The sequence below is a fragment of the Brachyistius frenatus genome, unplaced genomic scaffold, assembly GCF_029030835.1.
Source record: "Brachyistius frenatus isolate BFR_SWC_R1_liver_20210118 unplaced genomic scaffold, ASM2903083v1 Contig_54, whole genome shotgun sequence".
In the NCBI taxonomy this organism is placed as follows: domain Eukaryota; kingdom Metazoa; phylum Chordata; class Actinopteri; family Embiotocidae; genus Brachyistius; species Brachyistius frenatus.
In genome coordinates this window covers 1,510,404-1,532,575 of record NW_027210653.1, presented here as the reverse complement: position 1 = coordinate 1,532,575, position 22,172 = coordinate 1,510,404, and the positions used below count along the sequence as shown (strand labels likewise).

The window sequence follows — 22,172 nt, the reverse complement described above, 5'->3', positions numbered from 1 at the left end:
TGGAGGAATTCCAAGATCCCCTGCAAAATGTATATCCCCACTCCTTTCCAGATAAAGTCTTCACCCTTGAGTAGTTATTTTCCATCACTGAAGCTTGAATAGTCTGACCTAAACACACAGACACACCTTCAATGGATGACGATTCCTGAGCCCCGTGCTTTTATTCTGAAATCCGGACCGGATATGGCTTTGAATTCCATTGGCCTTGACGATAGTGGATCCCGGGGCAGGACCATGAGAAGAGGACTAGTTTTGAAGACTTTCCAAAGACACGGAGGTAACAAAAAAAACAAAAAAAGACGCACTAACCACTTCGAAAACGGTTCTTCAAGCGATTGAGAGGATTTGACTTTGTTTTTTTGGTGACATTTGTAGAACTGTTGAAGCTGAAAAAGTTTCTCCTTTTGACGCTTTCGTTATTTTTATTTTTTTTTAATTTTTTTTTTTTTTCAAAGTAATTTCCTGTTGGTGCCCAGGGGAGAGTTTACTCGCTTTTATTTGGTGCAGTTCGCAGTCCAAAGTACTGTGACATTAAAGTGAGCTTTTTCACCCTCCCACCCCTTGCCCAAAGTTGGAGTGGATAAACCTGGGATGACTGCAGCCGCCTCCCGTGGAAAAGACTCGGACTCGCTCTGATTTGGACCCACGCTATGGGCAACAAAGAGACCCGCTCAACAACCGGGCGAATTACTCGGTAAGGCGGCGACAAAACGCAGCGTTTCGTTGGATTTGTGGAGTTGGAGGAAATGAAAGCGTCGCCGGGAAGGAAACGGGAATTATAAATGAGTGGTTTTCCAAAGAAAGAAGGGACACCTCTGCCGTGAGCAAAGAGAAAGAGCCCTGCGAGAAATGGAGGAGGAAGGCTCAGTTGAGCCAAACAACATGCAGGCGAAGGTCTCCTTTTTGTCCGGCTTTAAGGTCACATTTTTGTAACGAAGGTACTCGGTATCAACACTTCCCCCCCCCCCACCCTATCTGCCCCGTGTGTTATCAAGCCATTGTTCCCCTTTTTGCCAATGCTGCAGCGGTGTCCCAGTCGTGTGTGAAAATGAGGGGGGATCGTTTGCAGTTGTTGGTGATTCTGCTGCTGCTGAGAGGCTCCGGCGGCTCCGGCGGCTCCGCGCTCTCCTCTGCCTGCAGACCGAGCGACGAACGCTCGAAGAGCGGCGGGAAAAGCCCGCCGTCCGACAGGAAAGTGGTCTGCAGCAACATGGAGCTCCATCAGGTGTTGCCCCCGGACTCCTTCCCCAACAGCACAGCCACACTGTGAGTATACAGGAGATCCACGCTGCCTTCATTTTAGGGAGGGGAAGGTGGGGTGGGGTGGGGTGGTGGTGGGGGGGGGGGGGGGGAACACACCCAAAACCTGCGAGAACTACAGCCCCCCTATATTCCCTGTGGCGCAGGCTGCACTTCTAAATACTCTATTTAATACGTCTATATAATACGAGGGGGAAAAAGACAACAACAACAAAAAAAGGGGGGGTTTTGTGATTCTCAGTACCGCTAAAACTACAGAGTTCCCTAAGGGGAGGGGAGGGAAGGGGGGTATATCAGTATCTGTGTACGTTGGCCAATATGGGTCAGCATGAAAACTTTTTTTGTATTTTTTTTTTTTTTTTTTTTTTACAGAACATAATGCAGAAAAAGATGTTTGGGGTAAATTAGAAATTGTTCCCCTTTGTGAGTTATTCATAAGTCATTAAACACTCGGTGGAGTTTACTGTTTCAGTGCACTGATTGCGATGTGGATATTCCATCACACAAATTATGTCAAAAGTGTTTGATCACCACATTTGATGGATTATAGCAACGATTGCATTTGTTTACACTGTGTATACAGTATATTGGCGTTGGGCCCCAAAATCCGGTATCATTTCAGACTCTAGTTCCTTTAATCCTCCATTAAAACAAACTGAACCCCGTTTGGTTGTGCAAATGACAAAACAAGAGGTTTTGGGCTTTGGGAAACATTGGTTTTCGTTTCTGTTGCGCCAAAACAATGTAAACTCCATAGATATGGGTCGATAATTCAGCTCACCATTTTACAGCTGTGAACATGCACTGTTACTACACCTACACAATGCAAAACTCATTTAACAGTAACTGCCTGTCTTCCTGTAACGTAGTTATTCATGTGCAGGGAGATATTTTGACTGCTAAATAAGTGGTCACACGTGACACCGTATCTCCAAGGCGTCATATAACAGTGTGTGGTGGTGTGTGTGTGTGTGTGTGTGTGTTTGGGGGGGGGGATTATGAGAATAACAGGGCAGGGTGCAGGAGTGGAAAGAAAATAATAGACTCCAGGAAGGGAGAGAAAGGTAATGGACTGAGCTGTAAGACCATTGCAGTGCAGTGCATGGTTTTAAGTGGTTTACCACAAGGCACATGTGCATTGGCCTGCAGCACTTTACGAAGTCATGGGCTTGTTTGGTTTTTACATGCGCTTATTCATACTGATACGCGTTTGTGGTGGTTTCAGTACAGTACTAAAGTACAAATGAGAGATTTGAAACTTGCTTTATTTCGGTCATTCATAAAGGAGCAGTACTTACTTTTTCTTTTTTTTTTTGGGGGGGGGGGGCAATATCAGCTGAGAAATGTCGGCTTTCACTGGGCGTGAAAGATTTATAGAAAAAAAATACATGTGTGGTACTTGAATTTTGGTAGCTCCTGAATTTTGTTTCTCGCCTACTCTTAATTTTCCTCTCTTTATGTTTTGAGGGATATTTTCACAACACTTCAAAATATTTATAGAATTTGAGATATGCAGATCACTTTGCTCCGGTCTGCTCTGAAGGCATTAACACGGGGCCCATGTCGCTCGTCCTGCTGTTTTCTACGTCCTCAGTGAGCTCGGAGTCTTGTCATCTTGTTCTGGCAGTGATGGATTGGAGGTTGAGCCAGGTTTCTCGCGATTTAACACGGAGCTCAGACGCTGTAATGTGGACGCCGGCCTTCCAGAGAACGGGAAACCATGTAATTAGAGACCGCAGACAGAAAGTCGCAAGAATTCCCCCCCCTCCCTCCCACCGTCCGCTTTTGTGTTTTCTGGACGATTGTTGTCGTGCGAGGACAACAGAACTCTCCTCTGCCAGCCGAAGTGTCCTCACGGTTCCCTGCGGGCACGGGTGGCACCGAAGCAGCGATTTAGGTTGACTGTGCCGTTTTGGGGATGTTAATTTCTCGACCTGTAAAATCAGCGGGGCCTTCTCGGGGGGGGGGGGGGGGCGCGGTGGTCCCGTTTTACTGCACTCCCTCCGTCTTGTGGGGTGTTGACCGTGGCCCGGACACAGCTGGTAAACTGAGACAGGAGTCTCGGCTGCAGCGAGTAGCCCTTCCCCAAGCTTGGAAACGATCAGCCCTCTTTATTTCTCCTCGTTAAGCCGAAGCAAATCTCACCCCGTTCAGCCGCCGTCGGCTCTGCGTGCGGACATGGATTTCATGCTGCGAATTTACTAGATTCTGCTGTTTCTTAAGTGACTCGTTATATTACGGCGTATTATATTTAGCAAACACTTGAGGATATTATTCGGTGTGCTTTTCTCGAGGCGCACAAACTATCTTTGTTCTCTATCAACAAATAGATCTGCATCTTGAAATGGCTTTTGTACCCATGCTTTCAGCAGCAGTAACCAAATCTCTCGCTTCCATTTAAAAACATCCCCAAAATGGCAAATGATTCTCTTAGCTACTCGGGATACTTATAGCGGAATGGTCATTTGTACAGGAACTGACTGGTGGCATCGCTTTTTCTTTTTAAAATGACAGTTAAAGTTAGGCGTGATTAGAAACCCATTCTATTCATTGTACTCGCCCCACTCCTCTTTAGAGGTTTACCAACAGATCGAACTTTAAATCCAGGCTTTTTACATAATGAAAAAAAAAAAAAAAAGATTTGAACCGCAAGCACGCTTCTTCAAGAATTTTCTCAACCGCTCTCTCGGCTTTGGGGAACTTGTTGAACCGCTGGGAGAATGGGTTCGACGACACGCCAGAAAAGGAACAGGAAGTCAAGCTTGAACTCTGCCGGTTCGTTTATGAGCAGTGACACCGTTATCAGCTAACATTTTGCCCGACTTGAATATTTGGTGGTAGCCGTTCGCCCCGACGCTGAGTGCATGTAGTCTTTCAGTGCAGTTCTGCTCTGAATGCCTCTCTGTAGAGAGAGAAAAAAAAAAGTGAGTAATGCATTCCCCGCATTTGTGCTCTCCCAATGAGACCACATGCCTAAGTAATCCGAGAGGAAATGACACGAATGTGTTTACAGCTGGCCTGTCCTCCCATGTCAGTGCGCGCCTCGGCTAAAATACGACGGCTTGAGTTTAACCTTTACCTCCCGGAGACAGATAAAAAAAAAAAAAAAAAAAGGTTGCGTGAGCAGTTTGTGTTGGGTGTGGACGGGAGTGCTTATTTCTGCGTACCTTTTTAAGTTTCAGCCGACACGCTCGCAGAGGCAGGAACTCGCTACGTTTAAGCTTTCTGTGCTCGCCCGGCTCAAATTTCTTTCCTCGCCTTGTTTGGTGTAATCGGGATCCGTTCACGGCGAGCACCTGGGTTGGACAGTGTAAATAAGCGCACCTGGTTTTTGGCCCCCACAGAGAAGCGCAGGATTAATGTCTGGAAGAAAGCAGAGGTTTCCTCCCTCACCGCAGGGAAAGAGCGCTCAGTTTGATGACACATTAGAGTGCAGTAAACTTGTCTTGTTTCCCAGCAGTGCGTGCTGCGAGTTTGGGTCACGCTCTCATCTGGTTTCCTTGAGATTTTGCTTCCCTTAAAAGCGCGCCTGTGGAGCTGCTTCCCTTTGGATTTCAGATCTTGAAAGTCTTCAGATGATTGTAAATTCGGGCAGACCGGTCTAGGGCGCGATCAGTCCGTGGCGTCAGTCATCTCGTACATGTTTCTATGTCATCCCAGTAGCCATTGAAGTGCTTGTGTAATGAGAACGAACACGGGTGCCTGCCGTCATGCGTTGTCCTAAGAGGGTTTGTTTTTTGGTGCTTTCCAGGCATGCCGTTAGTCTAAAAGGAATGCTCCTGTGTGTTGTTGTTGTTTTCATAGTAGTTCTGCAGTGTTTGCAGAAGAAAGCGAAATCCCGAAGGTGAAGCACTGACAGTTTGCAGCCTATTCATTTCGCACACCAGTTGAGCTTTGACTTTGCCAGGTTGCCTCGAGTATCGGTTAATCCACAGACAAGAAATTCAGTTCAGTGTGCAGACATGAGCTATGTGCGGTGCCTTCATGTCTGTGTTCATTTAACCGCTCATCCCCTTTTATCCTGGTGTTTAAACGATGGGTGATTTTGCCATTCAGGCTTGGAGTTGTAAGGTGAATACCTTGCTCTAATGGTTCAGCCTGTTGAATGTTGTAAGAAGATATCGTCAGGCCTAAGTCTTCCACGAATAACGAGGCAAAAAGAGCATGTATGTGCCTTTTTAAACATGCTTCAATTCAAGTGGATCCTTGTAAAGAGTTGGTATTACCTCAGAAACACGCTAAACAAAAATCCTCCCTGCAACATTTCTGTCTCGTTACGCATAACAGCGTAACAATCTTCACACTTGGATCATTTGTGGAACAAGAAATTGCTGCATAAATACAAGAAGAACCTTGGCAAGTTGCACCCATTGGACCAGTTCCTTTTTCCACCTGAGCTGAGGCCCACTTTTCCATCCACTATATTGAGAGGAAGCCATTCTAGAAGGGTTTTTATGAGCTCAACTGCAGCCTGAAACTTATTTGAAACCTGCTGAGCAGTTCCAGATCTCCACGCTTGGGAGTTCTTTGTCTAAAAGCCTCCTGAGCACAGAGAAAGTGTCGAGAGAGCAGGAGTTGGCTTTGTCCTCAAAGCACCATGTGCCAGTGAGGGGAGTGAGTAGTGGCTGGCCATTTTGTGTCTCTGTCTCGACAATGTGCCGACAGCCAGAGGCAGAAGCTTTCGAAGGTGTGATTTATTAAGTGAAAAAGAACCCAGGAGTACCCTCAATAGTGTCATATTTACTCAGTTTGAAAGCAAGATGATATCTTGGCCAATGCATTTTTATATCACCGTGTGAGTAAGAGTAGAAATTCTGGTTTTAGAATCCATTTTTCCATAAATGTCACAGAGATTTATGGCATCTGTATCAGTTGTCAGGATGTGAGATTTGCTAGGATCCCCCTGCAGCTTGTTCCTGGCTTGAGCTCAAGCAGGTCTTATCTATGCATCAAGATAAGGGAGACTCCCCTCCTGTATCGTCTGAGGCGTAGCCTGAGGAAATTCCATCAGCTGGTCTTCAGTGTGGAGACCTCAGGCAGGCTGACGTCCAGAGACAGACGGTCTGGTCGCAGACCGTCTTTGAGGGCGGTGGAGACGCCGGTGGTTAAATGGCCACGATCTCCATGCAGATTTGAGGCTATGTTATGTGCACATTGCAGCTCTCACACCGGTGCCAGAGCGCAAACAGGACTTAACTTTGCAGCCAAAGCAGTGTCTAACATGCCGAGGTCACGCTCCTGTCATGAGGAAGAGGGAGGGACGGAGGGCCGGAGAAGGGGGGGGGGGGGGGAGCATGCAAAGAAGGGAGGGATGGAAAGGAGCCAAGAAAAGGGCTCATGACTCTCAGGAGAACTCTCTTTTACAGATTTATTTTTGATGACCCACAGAGTCACAAGGCTTGAGCTGTGTATTTATGTAGCCACGCTCCAATGGTTCCCGAGATGTGTTGTTTTAAATTCAACATCTGTTCGTTAAACCTAATTCTACAACTTTCTGTGAAGACGAAGGAACCTTTCACGCCGCTTGTAACTTCACGTCAAAGGCAGCGAGCGTCTACTTCGGCCCACGTCTTTGTCATTTCACTATTCCTGCTTGCTGAATACCTCCGTTAACATTTTGTCTCCTCTCCTCTGTAAATGATACAATGATACATAAGGGGGATTGTCAGTCGGGCATTACTGCTGATTGGCATCTAGTGGAATTTATATTTGTCATAAACTGTACATTCTTAATTTAATGTCCGCGTGAACAACAAGCTGAACATTACAGTCTTTTTATTGCGGCGTTATTGTACTGCAAGGTGTTTTTGTCCGTCCTCTGGACCGAGAACCGCATTCTTAAATTCACATCCCTCGCGGTGAATACATCCTTTCAGTATGCCAAGTATTCCTCCCTGTAAATGGGACTTCCGTGACCGCTATCTTTGGGGGGCCCAGCGTCTCTGCCCATGTCATCAGATCATGTGTACGCAAGGCAGTCATAGAATTTGCAGTCTCCTACATCACCGTAACAGAGGAACTGTTTGTGCGCAGCGTGCTCTCTCTCTCTCTGAACGGCAGGGAGCCAAACTGCAAACCTCCAACGAGTCTCCCCTGTCCAACCCTGTAATAAAACAACCCCTCAACACCCCGTAATGACTCCAGTCTGGCCCAGGGTTGTGGGTGCCACTAGCATGTATGTCACCCACCACATCCCCTCCCTGCTGGCCAGAAACACATGCTAACCACAAGTTCCCTGCTTGGGTTTTCTGCTGGGTGTTTAACAGTGCTATTGCTTTCCCAGATCCTTCGGGACCAGTCTGGACGAAAGACTGAGGACACAAAAGCGTAGCCATGCTTTGGAGCTTTGTATGCTGTGAATGAGCTTTGCAGGGAAAATAAACTGGACAATAAAATGCGGTTTATATACCCAAGCAGGAAGTTAACAAGAATTAACACTACGCAAAGGTTTTCTTTGTTGACAAAAGAAAAAAGAAAAAAATTCCACTGCAGGTATCAGCTCAACTCGACTTGCTTTGTTCCGTTCTCCTTTGGGGGGAAAAAAAAAGTTGTGGATGGTAACTTGGTTCTATTTTTGGTGTCGATACTAAAAGGTCACATAAAGTCACTGCAGACCCGTGATTGGTCAGAGAGAATCGTCACAAGCTGTGTGTCACTGCATGCGCAAGACATCTTGCACAAATCCGCCGTTGCTAACTGGCCAAGCTACTATAATGCCCACAATGTCTGTAATTGACTGGATTACGAGATTAACGACAACCCGCAAAACCACGCTGTGGTCAGTTGAGGAGGTGCAGACGGTCCTCTGTTTGGTTACCAGTGAGAGCTGGATGGAGAAAGACGTGATGTGTTGCGGTGAAGGTGACGTCATGCAGTGTTGCTGTAGCAACGATGCTGTATTGGGGGTTTAATATCTGCAGTTGGGGAGTTGCTTAAAGCCGATATTTGCAACGGTTTGCTCGCATTGAAGGGAGTAAGGGCGGAATACTTCAGACGGCCTCTTATTATTGGAGAATTTGTTTACATTCTGCACATTTGTTGACTTGTAGCGCATCGGATTTATTCCGTTGTTCGTTGTTACTATGACAGATTGTTTATCTGTACACAACCCTTTTTCTTTCGAGTATGTAATGTTTGGGTTTCTGTTCGAGCGTCCCTTCTGTAAATAGTGACGGCGCTTTATGGAGTGATTAAATATTTGGTTTGGTTTACAGTGCTGCGGTGAACAAGCACACGGTGTCAAATGTTGTGCCCGTTTCATGGTTAGTGCGCCACCAAGAGTAGTCGCCGCCACAGATCAGATTATGATACCTGCTAAAAGCTGAGAGAACTCACTCTTGATCTTATTTTGGCTACCTGTCTGGAGACTGCTCAGACGCTGCCAATTTCACATGAAAGAAAACACTCGTCTGAAGATAAAGTTGTTTTTCCTCAGACCTCGTCCTTGCGGTGGGGAACACTCTCTCCCTAGAAGCTAAGAGTGGCCAGAGGACAAAGAGTGAGACTTGATATTGTTATCTGTCAACAAGTAGCAGTGTGGCATCGTTCCACTCGGAGTGGAAAGAGACTCTCGATGCTTTTGATTCCAGCTTCACATTTAATTAACAAACATTCTTGCTGATGTTTTTGGTTCTGTGGCTGCTCTAATGTATGAAAACTGTTGTTTCTTCCAGACATCAAGTTGAACTTAGTGTGATAAGATGACAGAAACACTTCAGCTGCATGTAACTTAATACATTAGAAAAGTAACATCACACACAGCTTTTGGCACAATGAGACCTGGCACAGAATAAAAAAAAAAAAATATGGAAACACTGAAATCAAGCACTCACATGTCAAGTTTAATCAGATTTAAAGGATACTGTTTTGGTGCTTTATATTAATGTATTATTTTTTTTTCTCTCCACAGAATTTTAAACAACAACAAAATTCAAGAACTCAGAAATGGATCCTTCTTTGGATTGGCTGCTTTGGAGAAATTGTAAGTACTGTTTTTATTTTTTTCAGCCAGTAATTCGAGGAGCATTAATGCATCAGTAGGTCTGCACTCAGTGGCCACGTTTACATGGAGCCTCATATTCCCAGTAAATTAGTTTAAACATTTTCCCCGAAAGAAAAATTGTACCACGTAACCGATGAAACTGATTGCTTTCCGGCTGTTCGCTTTCTGACCTTCATCGTGATGTAAACACATGAGGATGTATGGTTCTCCCTCCATTTATGAAAAAGCTCGGCAGCTTCCAAGTTGAACTGGACCACAGCTGACAGTTTGTTTTTCATATAAACTCTTAAAGACGCTGAGATGCATCACAAAGAATCACTGAAAGAGGCTTCTTCCACCTGTCACTGCTTCCAGGAGGAGAAGCCACGTTATGAAACTGTTTCTTGATTATAAGCAACACAATAGCAGCAACTGCTGCGTTGAACAGGCTATAGATATACATCTTCTGGAAGCTGATCAAACAAGTAATGTGTTCATCGCATTTGTGTATGTCAAAGCAGATATTTAGGTCTTATGGATTCATGAAATATCACCAGTGCTCTTTGCATGTGGTGCTTTGAGATTGTCGTCAAAACCGCTGGCAGTATTTCCCATTATATCCACCAGTGCATTAGCAGGAGCTATCCATCACTCCACAAGTAGAGCTTTGGCTTGTGGAGCCGGAGGTTTGTAAAACACACATTGGCGCCTTGCCAGTGGAACTTCCAGGTCACAGAAAATGAGTAGGCATCCACACAGCACTTCGCTTCAGTCAAGGATGTCAGTCAATGGTGGAAGAATAGAGATGTTAGGAGAAAGGGCTAATTATAGGTGGAGCCTCAAGGGTTGGTCATTGACATGCTTTCAACATACCGCTGCTTGAGTATTCCTGGGATGGGGTCTACTTTCTTCACAAGGAAGGACACAAAAGCAAGCTTGTCCAAGAGACAGTAATGACAGCAGTGAGCAAAGTCTGTAACATGTCGGCACTTTACTGAGGGGGCCCGACGAGGAGAGGGAAAGTCGGTTTTCGTGATTAGTGAAGGCATTTATGGGTATATCTATCTGTGTTCTCTGGGATTTCTTAAACAATGAGGAAATGTCATTCATGCCACGCGAGCCTGATTGGAAAAAGGAATGTCATCACCCGTGTTCCCTTCCCATGGAGAATTCAAGAAAATGGCTGTGGGCCTGCACATATGGGCCATGAATGATTTATCACTCGAGGAATGGCTTCATGCAGATAAAATAACCAGACCATTAGTGGCCCTGCTTCTACCCAAGGCTACAATAACACATGACTGCATTGATATGGAATTCTTTAGAGTATATTCCCTCTGCCATTCTTCTCAGTCCTGTTGAAACACACCAGAACTATAGAGGATGTATGAAGCAGTATTGGCTTCATGTGGTGTCAAATCAGAAAGACGTTCTACATTCAAAATATATCCTCGATTTTCAGTTATCATTTATCAATAAAGCTAACTTGATCATTTTTTTCATTAAAAAAAAAAAAAAATCTACTGACGTGTTTTTCTGGACCATACATGATAACTATTGGTTTTACACATTACTACTATAAAGTACATATGCAGTATTTAGGCATATTTGTATCTTGTGGTCATAATTACTTGTGTGCGCGACTATTCTTGAGCTGACTCCCGTTTTAATAAGACAATCTGCCCGGATTGTTTGTAGATTTGCAGGAGAATTCCCCGATGGGCTCTGGAATTGGGTCAGTTGTTAGTTTTTGGCGCTCGGGATGAACATGAGGCTGCATGTGTGAAGAAAAAAAAAAAAAAATCTTTGATCTTCCTCCACCGAGAAAGCCCTTAAGGCACTTATCTGTTTTGTCTGCGAATGGCCAGACGTTCGTTCGGCTGTGAACTCCGTTCTGCCTGTCGCTGCATCAATCCACAGGCAAGTTTTACCTCCAAAAGCAGCTCCCATTATCGTGCCTCACAGACCCCACCCCACTGCAGCCCAACCTCGGCCAGTGGAGAGAGATTGCTCGATGGCTTGCTTGCTTTTGACATTGTAATGAGGCCGGGCAAAGGCCAGAGGTGTCAGCAGCACTATTCCCACACACATCTCCCTCCCCCCTCCCTCTCCCACCTCAATACACACTCCTTTCTCCTCAAAGCCTCAAAGAGGGTAAAAAAAAGAAGAAAAAAAAAAAGTGCTGCAGGAGTCTGTTTGAATGCACGGAGGCTCTCCGTCTTCCCCTCCACCCCTCCTTCCTCCCGCCTTCACGGCTTTTCTTTTTTTTGTTTTTTTCTTAGCCCACAAAGGAGTTCTCCCTCATTTGGACTGCTTAAATGCAGCGGTGAGGACTGAGACAGCAGCTGGCTGTGAGCACCGGAGAGAGGGTAGAGAATCGATTGCGGCCTTTCCGGCACTCCGCGTGAAATTGCAAAGTAACTGTGGAGACCGCTGTGTTTTGTTGGGGCCAAAGGTGTCCTTGCTTGGAAATAAGCCACGCAGAATCCCCATTATCACTCTGCTCATAGAAATAGGAGTCCAGCTAGATGACAGTCACATGCTAATTCCTTTCTAAATCCACTGCTGTGGAGGAATGCTTATTGTGGAAAACGGAGCACGGGTATACATATGTGGTGTTTCCTAAAGAACTGATTGTTGTCAATTCATGAATGGTACAACACAATACAAGAAGCAAGTTACGTTTTAACATAAAGTCAGATTGAAATGGATTAGATTACAGTGCACTTTGAAAAGAGGACGCTGTTGACAAGGTTCTTTTTTTTTGCTTCAGCAGTGGGATTAATGAGAGACTTTTTTTAATGGCCCCATATTGTATAAATTCAGATTTCAGATTCTTTCTTTTTTTTATTTATAAAGCAGGTCTAGGTGCTGCATAAATACTGTGAAAGTGTCAAAACAGTCCTCAGAGTACTGCACTCAGCCTGTATTTAGCAACTCTGCCATTTGTGATGTCACAAATTCACACTCTGGCCTCAGCAAGGTCGACTGTCACACTTTTTGTCTGGAAGAATACAGCAAGCAGTCATTTTGTCGCAGAGCTAGCAAGCTACAATACTGAGGAGAAACTGTAGAAAGAGACACAAACCAGCCTGTGAGATGCTTTAGAGAGGAGATTCAAACTTTACATGGATACAAATCTGTTCTTGTGGATATCAAGACTGCAAATACAACACAAAGAAGTGTACAATTTGGGACCTTTAAACACAAACAAACAAATTAAATGTTAAAATGCCGCCTTGCTGAATTTAATACACTAAGTAGTGTTGTGTTTTTTTGCTGGTGGTCCCAACCACAATTATTCTGACTTACGTCCGGGAAATAAAACCTTCCCACATTCCTCAAGTCAAAACAAAAGTTGTGCAGTTGTGAACCTACTTCGCATTTTGGCGATGGTAACTCCATCAGTATGATTAGAAATGCTCAAATGTTCTATTACACGAGCACAAATAAAAAAAATCAATCTCATTTTTGGCTGTTATTGGACAGCAAAATCTACTGTTGTCTAAAATCATTCTGGTGGCTTCTCTTAACACCTCCAGCTTCTCTCTTCTTAGTGGAAATGAACGTTCAATGCCAGGAACCTTCCATATTCAGTCTACAACCCTCGAGGTCACAAGCAAATTGGAAGAAGAGCTTTCAGTAATCTTGAGTGTACATGACATGTGTATTCATTTTAATATGAATAACACATTTGGAAGCCGGTATGTGTGCCCTTAAAAGTGGCAGCAGCTGTAAAACCGCCCTTCGGTTTGGGGCCAGTTCAAGAACAGATCTGGAACACGCTTGAAAATCCTCAGCCAGCTATTTCAGTTGGACCGTGTGGAGAAAACCTGGCGTTTTTCTCTCTGCAAATAGATTTAAAAGGTGCCAGGTCATGTGTGGTCGGCGGCCGCTGGAATCTGAAGGGCAGTTATGGATGGTTAAACACGGACTGGTTCTCTCTGACTCCCCATATTTCATCCACAAGTATTGGACGATCAGAGAACTGCAGAGGTCTTATTTTACCATTAGTAGTAATGGTTACTTGAGACAGTTTTGCAGGCGTGACTGATATGTGTTCTGATCTTCGACCTCCTGCAGGCATCGTACAGCCACCGTCTCCTTCATGGTCGGTTCGAGCCGGATCTACGTGACGTCAGTACTTTTTAAAAGAATAAAAGTTTGCGTTTAGTCTTGTTTTACTTTATTAAAGTGACATGAATCCTTGATTTCAATCAGTGGAACATTGACATTGTTCTGCTTTTTATTTTTATTGTGCACACCTGAGCAGTGAATCAGCCTGAAGCGCAAGAGGTTTCTCTTTTCGTCTCTTTCGTTCTGAACTTGAACAGAAGATTTTGGTCAAATTGTTTACGTGAAAAATGATTAGCTTCAGCAACACTCGCATGAACAGAATCAACAAGCCTGTTTGTGCACCCAATACACTCTCCGAAAGCTGGCGTTCAGCGGCTGTGAAGGTCTCGTAAGGATATGTTTGATTTCTTTGTCCTGTCCTCTCATTTGTCTCTCAGCACAGGGAAGCCGGCTCTGCTCGCTCACATCAAAAGTTTTAACAAGCAATAGATTTTTATTTTTTTTTTTTTTTTTGTCTGTGACTTATCTGCGGCCACCTACCCGCCTTCGGATGACAGTTCCCTGACATCAAACAGGCAGAGTTACCCAGAGGTCCTTTGTGTGGGTTCAGGTGGCGACTAGAAAGCCTCCTGTAATGAGTGACTAGGCGGTGCCAGCGCAGGTGAGCGCCGCAGGAATTCTGCTACCACAAGCCTTTGAACCTCAGGGGAGGGAGGTTGTGTGCGTGTGTGAGAGAGCTTACAGAAATGCCTTTGAGGGTCAGGTTGTCGGTGACAGCAGCTATGTAGTGATGACAGTGCTTGAGTTTAGAGGAGGTCTGGGTGGCGTTATTGGATTAAAGAAAGAAAAAAAAAAGAAGAAAAATGCATGTCCGAGACACTCTTTCCTTTGTATGAACCGTATTCTTATGGCTGCTGATTTTGAAATGTTAATGTCAAACAATGGCGGCGCAGTGCTGTGGTTACATCGGTCATCACCTCACTGAAATAGTTGTTTGCATAATCATGAACCCGCAGCTGCTCACATTTCATAAACCTTAATCGCAGATTACTGTTCATATAAATGTCACCCAAATACAGTTAAAGAAGTTGCGCAAATGAGCCAAAATCTGACTGAATTTATGGAAAGACGTATTTAACTGGTATCACGATCTGTAATTTGCTATTTACTCGGCAAATGGCGAAAAAAATGGCCGTCGCAAGTTCCCATTCCAGTGACGTTTTCAGATGTCCACGTTTTGTCTGATCAACAGTTAATGATTTTAGACGAGTGTGAAATGCACGCAGTCTTCCTGGAAGCAGATCATTTATGACTTTTCTGCCTAAAAAAAAAAAAAAAAGACTTTAATGATAGAATAGCAAAACTGTTGCATTTCTTCTGTTTTGTTTCTGTTTGAATCACTCATGACCTTAAATCCTTTATTTTTTTCTCCCCCCCCCCCCCCATCCCACAGGGACTTGCGGAGTAACATGATCAGTCGCATTGAACCCGGTGCTTTTCTGGGCTTGCCAGCACTAAAACGACTGTGAGTATTGGTGGAGTATTGGCGCTCTCTTCAATGTGGTTTCTCTAAGTGTTTGTATACTCGACGTGCACGTGTCTAGCTCCTGTGGGATTTCACTGAGCTGCTCTTGTTTTGTGCAAAGAAGGATCCAAATTTCAAACTGTTTTTTTTTTTTTTTTTTAAAGGTTTCTAGTGTTCGTTTTAATCACTTTCCACATGGGCATGGTGGTTTATAGTGTCCATATTGTATCGGAGGTTATTTTATATAAAAAAAATTGTATTATAAACTGCTGGAACTTTTGTGCTTTGAAAAGCACGTCACAGTTTAAAAGCATTTTGAAATTAGAACGCAGTTAAAGCCACTTCCTGTGCTTTCAGAAATGAATCTGATTGCATACACCATGTTTACAGCTGCTGTTTTTTATATATACACATATATATATATATATCTACAATTGCAATGTGCTGCGTGTGTTCTAACAGATCTAGAGTGTATCCAGTGTCCATAAGAGAACATGGTCGGGCAGCAGTCTATTTCCACTCCCTTGTTTTGTCTGGCCTTGTGCCAGAGAGCTCTGCAGACAGCATGAGGCCTTATATACTTTCACACACTCCAGGAAAAAAAAGGAAGGTGGGACGTATAAACAGAGGTGTGATCTCTGTGAAAATTACATGAGGAATACGGCAAAGCTGGAATCAAGGTTACGTGGTGTGTGTGTTTGTGTGGCAGGTCAGATGTAAGCGGTAGAGTTGTGTGTTCCCCTGTTTGTGTGTGTGTGTGTGTGTGTGTGTGTGTGTGTGTGTGTGTGTGTGTGTGTGTGTGTGTGTGAGAGAGAGAGAGAGAGCGAGCGAGCGAGCAAGCGAGAACACAGCATGAATTGGAGTCGTCCGACAGCACCCAGTCGCTGCCAACACAAACTTGAGCTTGGCTGCTGCTGTGGAGCAATAAGAGCGAGACAGGAAGGCAGTCAGCTCCTTGGCTCAGACCCCCCCCCTCATCCCCCTCCACACACCACACACACACACACACACACACACACACACACACACACACACACACACACACACACACACACACACACACACACACACACACACACACACACACACACACCACCACCACAGTGCATATTCATGTCACAGTCAGACAGAGCCTTGTCAGTCTATATGTCTTCTGCGTATTAAAAATCTACACCCACCGTACACACAGACGAGTTATTCCTGAGGGCTTTCCTTATCGCCGCCCATCACATGGAAACACTTGTTCGGAGGGTACAGTCTGGTTTTGCCTTGAGGGCAGCAAAGTGTAATTGGCCCCCTTCACCCGTCTCAGTAAATTTCAAAGGGTAGTTGTCAGTCACTCGGCTGTGAAAGGGAAGGGAGCACAGAAAAGAGAAGAGGAGCAAAGGATACGATGAGCTGGTGCTGGACCCTGGGAATGTAAACACAGAAGCCCTACATCAAGGGGTTGGCATGAGCCGCTACGCATCCACTCCGCTTTTTGTGGAAAATGGGAGTGCAGTTAATTGGCAGCGAGGAATACTGTACATAAAAATAGATTTTTGTACTCGTTTTTCTGTCACATTAATCCGTCTTCACCTTTGCCAGGGTTTCTGCGATCATGAAAACCCGGGAAACGTTATGGAAGTTGTCGTGTAATCAGTCTCGCTGCACTAAAATCAGCACTTGTATTAACACGAGGTCGTGGGAAATGATGTCCAAGAGGTTAGAAACAAGTTTGCAATTCAGATTTTTCCCCGCCCGGTGGAGCTGTTGAACAAGAGACACGTCCAGAATTACAAAACGTATTTGTTTGGCAGTGGAGATAATATATTAACGACTTCCAAAACCAGGGTCAAAAGCACCGGCTGGATACCCTGACTTTTATTCCCTGGTATTCATTGAGCTCCAGAAACACCGGATCCAGGATTAAACGAGCGGACCCTCCCGGCCTCATAAAAGCCCACTCCCGTCAAAGCCCCCTGTTTATAATGCGGGTTTTCTGTTCGACTTTGAGCATGAACCCAGCTGACAACCCCCCCCCCCTCTCCCGAACACATCACCACAACATCATCGAGGGGGGGGGGGGGGGGAGGACGACACTACGCGACTGCTTTCACAGGCCTCACAGGCCGCACAGGATCCGCCACAACGAGCAGGTTCAAAATCCAGATCCGGCGACGATAACGACGCGAGGCGCAAAGAGAACTTCCCCACTTGCAGCCTCGCAACGGGAATAACGTCTGAGCGAGAAGTCGTCAGCTGTTCCCGGCTGTCTGGGTGTCTCCGTTCGTGCGGAGAGAACGGATGCGGGGCGCGCTGGCGGTTACGCCCGACGGGCGCGAGATAACTTCACTTCACACACCCGGCTGCAAGCACAGTTTGAGATTTACCAATACGTTTAAACACGCCTTCGTCTCTCACTCGCTCACCCTACGGATCCCTCCCGCCTCAGCCCTCTTTTTTTTTTTTTTTTTTTTTTTGACTCCGCATTCCTCCCGACAGCTGAACGTCCCTGCTGCACACCTCATCACATCTAGCTATTTTTTTTTTTTTTTTTTTTTTTGCTTCTGCTGCACGTTCTCATCTTCAGCGACCGATGTGCTGCGCTGAGCCGTTAATTTGCTGCATGCCTGTGGCTGCGAGACGTGGTTGGGGCTTTAGTCAGTTTAAAAAAAAAAAAAAAAAAAAAAAAAAGGGGGGGGAAATGTGGGTTGATTTTTTTTTTTTTTTTTTTCAATTACTTTAGCCATAACGGTTTCTAACAAAGTGACTGAAAGTAATAAGGATGTTCACCATCTTGTCTGCAGACCCCTTGATGTAGCTGTAACTGGTATTTGAATCCAGGCGTTCAAATGAGATGAAAGTCTGCCTTCGGCTGGGGGAAGCCCCCCCTCCCCCCTGTCCCCCCCCCCATCCGCCCCCCCCCCTCACGTCTACTGCGTTATCCTTCCCATGACACACGATGCTCAAATTGGCAAAGCCTCGCGCAAGGCGGCTTTTTTTTCCTTCTTCTCTTCCAAGTGGAACTAATAACCTCACACAGTAAATTCCCCAGCTGGTACCTTAAGGAGCAACACCAATAATTACATAAATGCAGGGATGTTAGCATCTGCCTGCCAGTCATTTTCGAGGCATCACCTTGTGTTAGTATCACGTTCCCGGAGCGCCCCGGGATACAGTTTAGCTGCTGGGTTGAGGTAATGATGCGTCTTTCCTCCCAGGCTCTCGTTCCTTTTCCCGGCACTTTTCGGTGACTGCATCACTCACGGCGGAGGGTGCGTTCCAGCTTTTTTTTTTTTCGCGGTGCCGGGGCTTTGAAACTTCCAACTCACCGGGACTGGTTGCTTTACTGTCCCAGAGTGCTCAGTCTGACCCGATCAGCGTTTACTTGTTATCGGCGAATCACATGAGAATAATCTACCGACAATAAGGGTGAGGCTTTGCAGCTCCGCTCAGCTCGGGGCCTCTTCCGTTTTAGTGCCCGTCAGCCCAATTGTTTCGGTTTTTCACGACCCGACTTGGCGGTTCGCTCTCACCTTTCTCCCGGACTGTTTCAGTCAAAAATAAATTTCTCACATTTGGCGTTGAAATGGTTTTTTTTTTTTTTTTTTTTTTTTTTTAGTCGATCCGTAGAAAAGTGGACAGATCAAAGCAGAGGCGTGAATGTAACCCGAGGCGCATCCAGGATACATCGACATTCAAGATGGTCTGGGACAAATACAGCCACATTCTGTCGGCAGCGTGTCCTGGATCAACACCGAAGAAAACCGCCGGCTCAACTCGCGTCCTCTGCAAAAAGCAATAGAAATAATATCAAGTAGAAAATAAATATCTCTATAATCGATTCTGGTGAGCGCGACTGAAGCGCACAGAAAATAGGAGGTAATTTACTGGTGACTCCAGATATAAACCAGAAGAGGTCTATATCTGGAGTCACCAGTAACCGGACCTCTAACCTGCTGGAACGATTCAATCCTCCGAGCCTGAACAGACGCGAGTGCGTCGCGACTGGCGGGGTTTAGTCCTGAAGAACGAGTTTTGACTTTTTCTGTCTGTTTTGAGTCGAAAATGAAAGAAGGAAAACACTCTCGGCTTGACGCTCCTCCAGCGGTTCCTGCGGTTCAATTGCTTCGTCACGTTATTTGATTCTATCTGGCGCGCTGCAATAATGTGAAACTATTTACCCGCAACAGACTGCTTCTTCAGGTCAGACGGCTCTCAGACGGATCATGTTCATTATCTTTAAAGTTTTGCTTGCTCGAGCACCTTTCAGAAGAGTAATGGAAATAAATGAAAAGGAGTGCTGGGATGATAAGGGATGATTTATTGTGTTTTTTTTTTAAGAGCATCATAAATTTTTTTATGACAACATAATTTGGGAGAATAATTGATAGTAATAACTTAAGAGATGTGAAATAGGTCACATGTAGGCTAATTTACCGCTTCGAGAGAAAGGATGTTTCTTTTTCTTTTTTCTTTTTTTTTAAAATGCCGTTTGCTTCGACCCCCTCTCATTTCTGTACGTTTTTTGTTGTTGTTTTTTTTTAAACGTGATGTACATGTTCACGTAGATGTGGGGAAGTTCGATCCAACCGCGAGTGCTCACTGGAGACACGTGGAGACGCATTCTAATGGCAGGCGCGAACTGACGCAGCACTACGAGCTGGCCAGCTGTCCGCCGGGGATCAGGTCGCCCCGAGACACACGTCAATGTCAAGTCTGAACAGGACCTCAGAGAACGCGGCAGACGGACAGCAGCGGAGACGGAAATCAGCGCCAAGAGGAAAGAGAACGTTGCATCAATTCGCCAACTGGCCAGAAACACTCGACTCCACCTGAATGCTGATATTGCTCCGTTGCAACCTTTCCGGTGAATTTGAGCAGTTAAAACAGTCATGTTTGTATTTCAGATTGCCATTTGAGCAGTCCCACGCAGTGTAACTACCCAATGTTTCACAATAAAAGCACCAAAACACCCTGAATTTTGTTTAGCGGGATATATTTCCACTTTATCCCTCATCTTTTTTAATCATTTCGGTCGTAAGCACGAGAGGTCAAAACTCCAGCCACCTTTTTGTGTGACCGGCGTGGTCCCCGGGCGGTGACGGTGCCTGAAATTGACCTCGAGCTGCCAGTGAATATCTCCTCTTTGCTGGCATATCTAAATAGTTGTACATAAGGTGTGATTCGCAGTGGCAGCGTCCGTCTGTTCCGCTCTGGGCCCTGGGATCGTCTGCAGCTCCTCCTAAAAAGGCGTCAGGAGTGTCGGACACTTTTATCGGATGTTTGCCAAGAGACATCATGTCAGGTCCCATCCACAGGAGAAACACACACGTTTGACATTAATCACGGGTGATTAATCACCTCCCACGGTGTTACTCCGCCTTTGATGTTTGGTTCCCCTGCAGGCCCACACAGACATGATCTAAAATCACCTTGAAAGTTGTAAGTCTGTCAGCTGAATGTTTGAGATCTCTGCCTCAACATGCCTCTCTTAAACTTAGTTTGTTTTCTTTTAAACCTACTGGGGTTTTTTTTTTTTTTTTTTTTTTTTATCTCTGCAACTCAGCATCATTTTCTGTGTTTATTATTTTTTTTTTTTTTCTACGATAGAATCTGATTTTCATGGTTTATGTTGTTGTAAAACATTCTCAGCCCTAATAAAGACTACTGTGGAACAAATAAACCAGAAACTTGTTTTTCTGTGTGTGTTACAGAGACCTGTCCAACAACAGCATCGGCTGTCTTAACGTAGACATCTTCAAGGGCCTCGCCAGTCTGATCCGACTGTAAGTAATTTCTACTGTTATAAATATGATATAATCATCTCTCTTTTTTTTATTAACAGACTGAAATAATGTTTTTTTTTTTTTTTTATTATTCTTTCAGAAACCTTTCAGGGAACATGTTCTCTTCATTGGCTCAGGGGACCTTTGACAGCTTGGTGTCTCTGAAAGCATTGTAAGTGTGCTCAGGAGATACTTTGACATCACACGCCAGCCTAAGTGTGATTGTGATGTCTGTAGATCTGCCATGCATCATTAAAGCAATCAAAACTGTCTTTAAGTCCCATAATATGCCAGAAAAATTGGACTATTCCATCAGGCAAATGGCTGTTTGTTACTTAACTCGATATTTCATAGTACTCCACCACTTAAACTGTGTGTGTGTGTGTGTGTGTGTGTGTGTGTGTGTGTGTGTGTGTGTGTGTGTGTGTGTGTGTGTGTGTGTGTGTGTGTGTGTGTGTGTGTTTCTTGTCATCTCCAGGGAGTTTCAGACATTGTATCTGCTGTGCGACTGCAACCTCGTGTGGCTGCTGCGTTGGATCAAAGAGAGGAACATCGCTGTGAAGAACACCAAGTGCTCCTACCCTCAGTCTCTCCAGGGTCAGCTGATCACCTCCATCAGGCCGGAGCTGCTCACCTGTGGTACGAACACACACGCACACACACACACACACACACACACACACACACACACACACACACACACACACACACACACACACACACCTCTGAACTACACAGATACACAAACATTCACATGCATCGGGTCATGGATTTGACACAGCACAAAGGTGTCATCCTAAAATAGTGGCACTCTGAAATGCAATTGTTCATCATTTCAGTGACACTACCTGTCATTTCTCCACTCTGACACGTTGAAATATTGAAATAAGTCATTTTGAGATTGCGCTGTCTAAACTGGTGCAGTGTCTCTTTAATATCTCTGTTTTGGTATCAGTGAGGCTGGTATTTGGGGAGCAGGGTCTTGTGCAATGACACGGGAGATAAGACACGGGCCGCCCAGGCCACCGCTGCCTTTGTTTGTACTTGCTCATGTCTTATCAGTTTGGCACTCATCTCAGTGAGGGATTATGAAATACATGGCATAGATTTAGCCCGAGCCGCTGGCCTGACATGAATGACAAATAGCACTAAAGTACCCAGAAAATCTGACACCGTTTCAGCTTCATTATGCGTTCCCGGTGTGAAACAAAAATGTCGGCGTCGAGTCATTTGTGACAGCCTCCTTTTTTTTTTTATTTTGTGAGACCTATAACTCGCTTTGTTGTTTTCCTCAGATGCTCCACTTGAGCTGCCCTCCTTCCAGCTGACTCCGTCCCAGCGACAGGTGGTCTTTCAAGGGGACAGCTTACCTTTCCAGTGTCAGGCGTCCCTGGTGGCCGAGGACATGCAGGTGCTGTGGTACCAGAACGGCCGCATGGTCAAGTCTGACGCCACCCAGGGCATCGTCATCAAGAAGAGCATTGTGCAGAACTGTTCGCTGATTGCCAGGTACGATGATGCGCATTCAGTTTACTAAAGTTCAGGAAATTGTGACGTT

General features: G+C 45.2%; 1 protein-coding gene across 1 annotated transcript in view; it reads left to right on the top strand.

Annotated features, from left to right (window-relative positions):
• The first annotated feature begins 607 nt into the window (after window positions 1-607).
• adgra3 (adhesion G protein-coupled receptor A3) overlaps window positions 608-22,172 on the top strand; it is a 30,669-nt gene continuing 9,104 nt past the window's right edge. Inside the window, exons 1-7 of the mRNA XM_069705189.1 lie at window positions 608-1,266; window positions 9,170-9,241; window positions 14,772-14,843; window positions 20,543-20,614; window positions 20,715-20,786; window positions 21,093-21,253; window positions 21,910-22,123. Coding sequence (XP_069561290.1) covers window positions 1,049-1,266; window positions 9,170-9,241; window positions 14,772-14,843; window positions 20,543-20,614; window positions 20,715-20,786; window positions 21,093-21,253; window positions 21,910-22,123 — 881 coding nt within the window. The 5' untranslated portion in view covers window positions 608-1,048. The remainder of the gene's footprint in view (window positions 1,267-9,169; window positions 9,242-14,771; window positions 14,844-20,542; window positions 20,615-20,714; window positions 20,787-21,092; window positions 21,254-21,909; window positions 22,124-22,172) is intronic.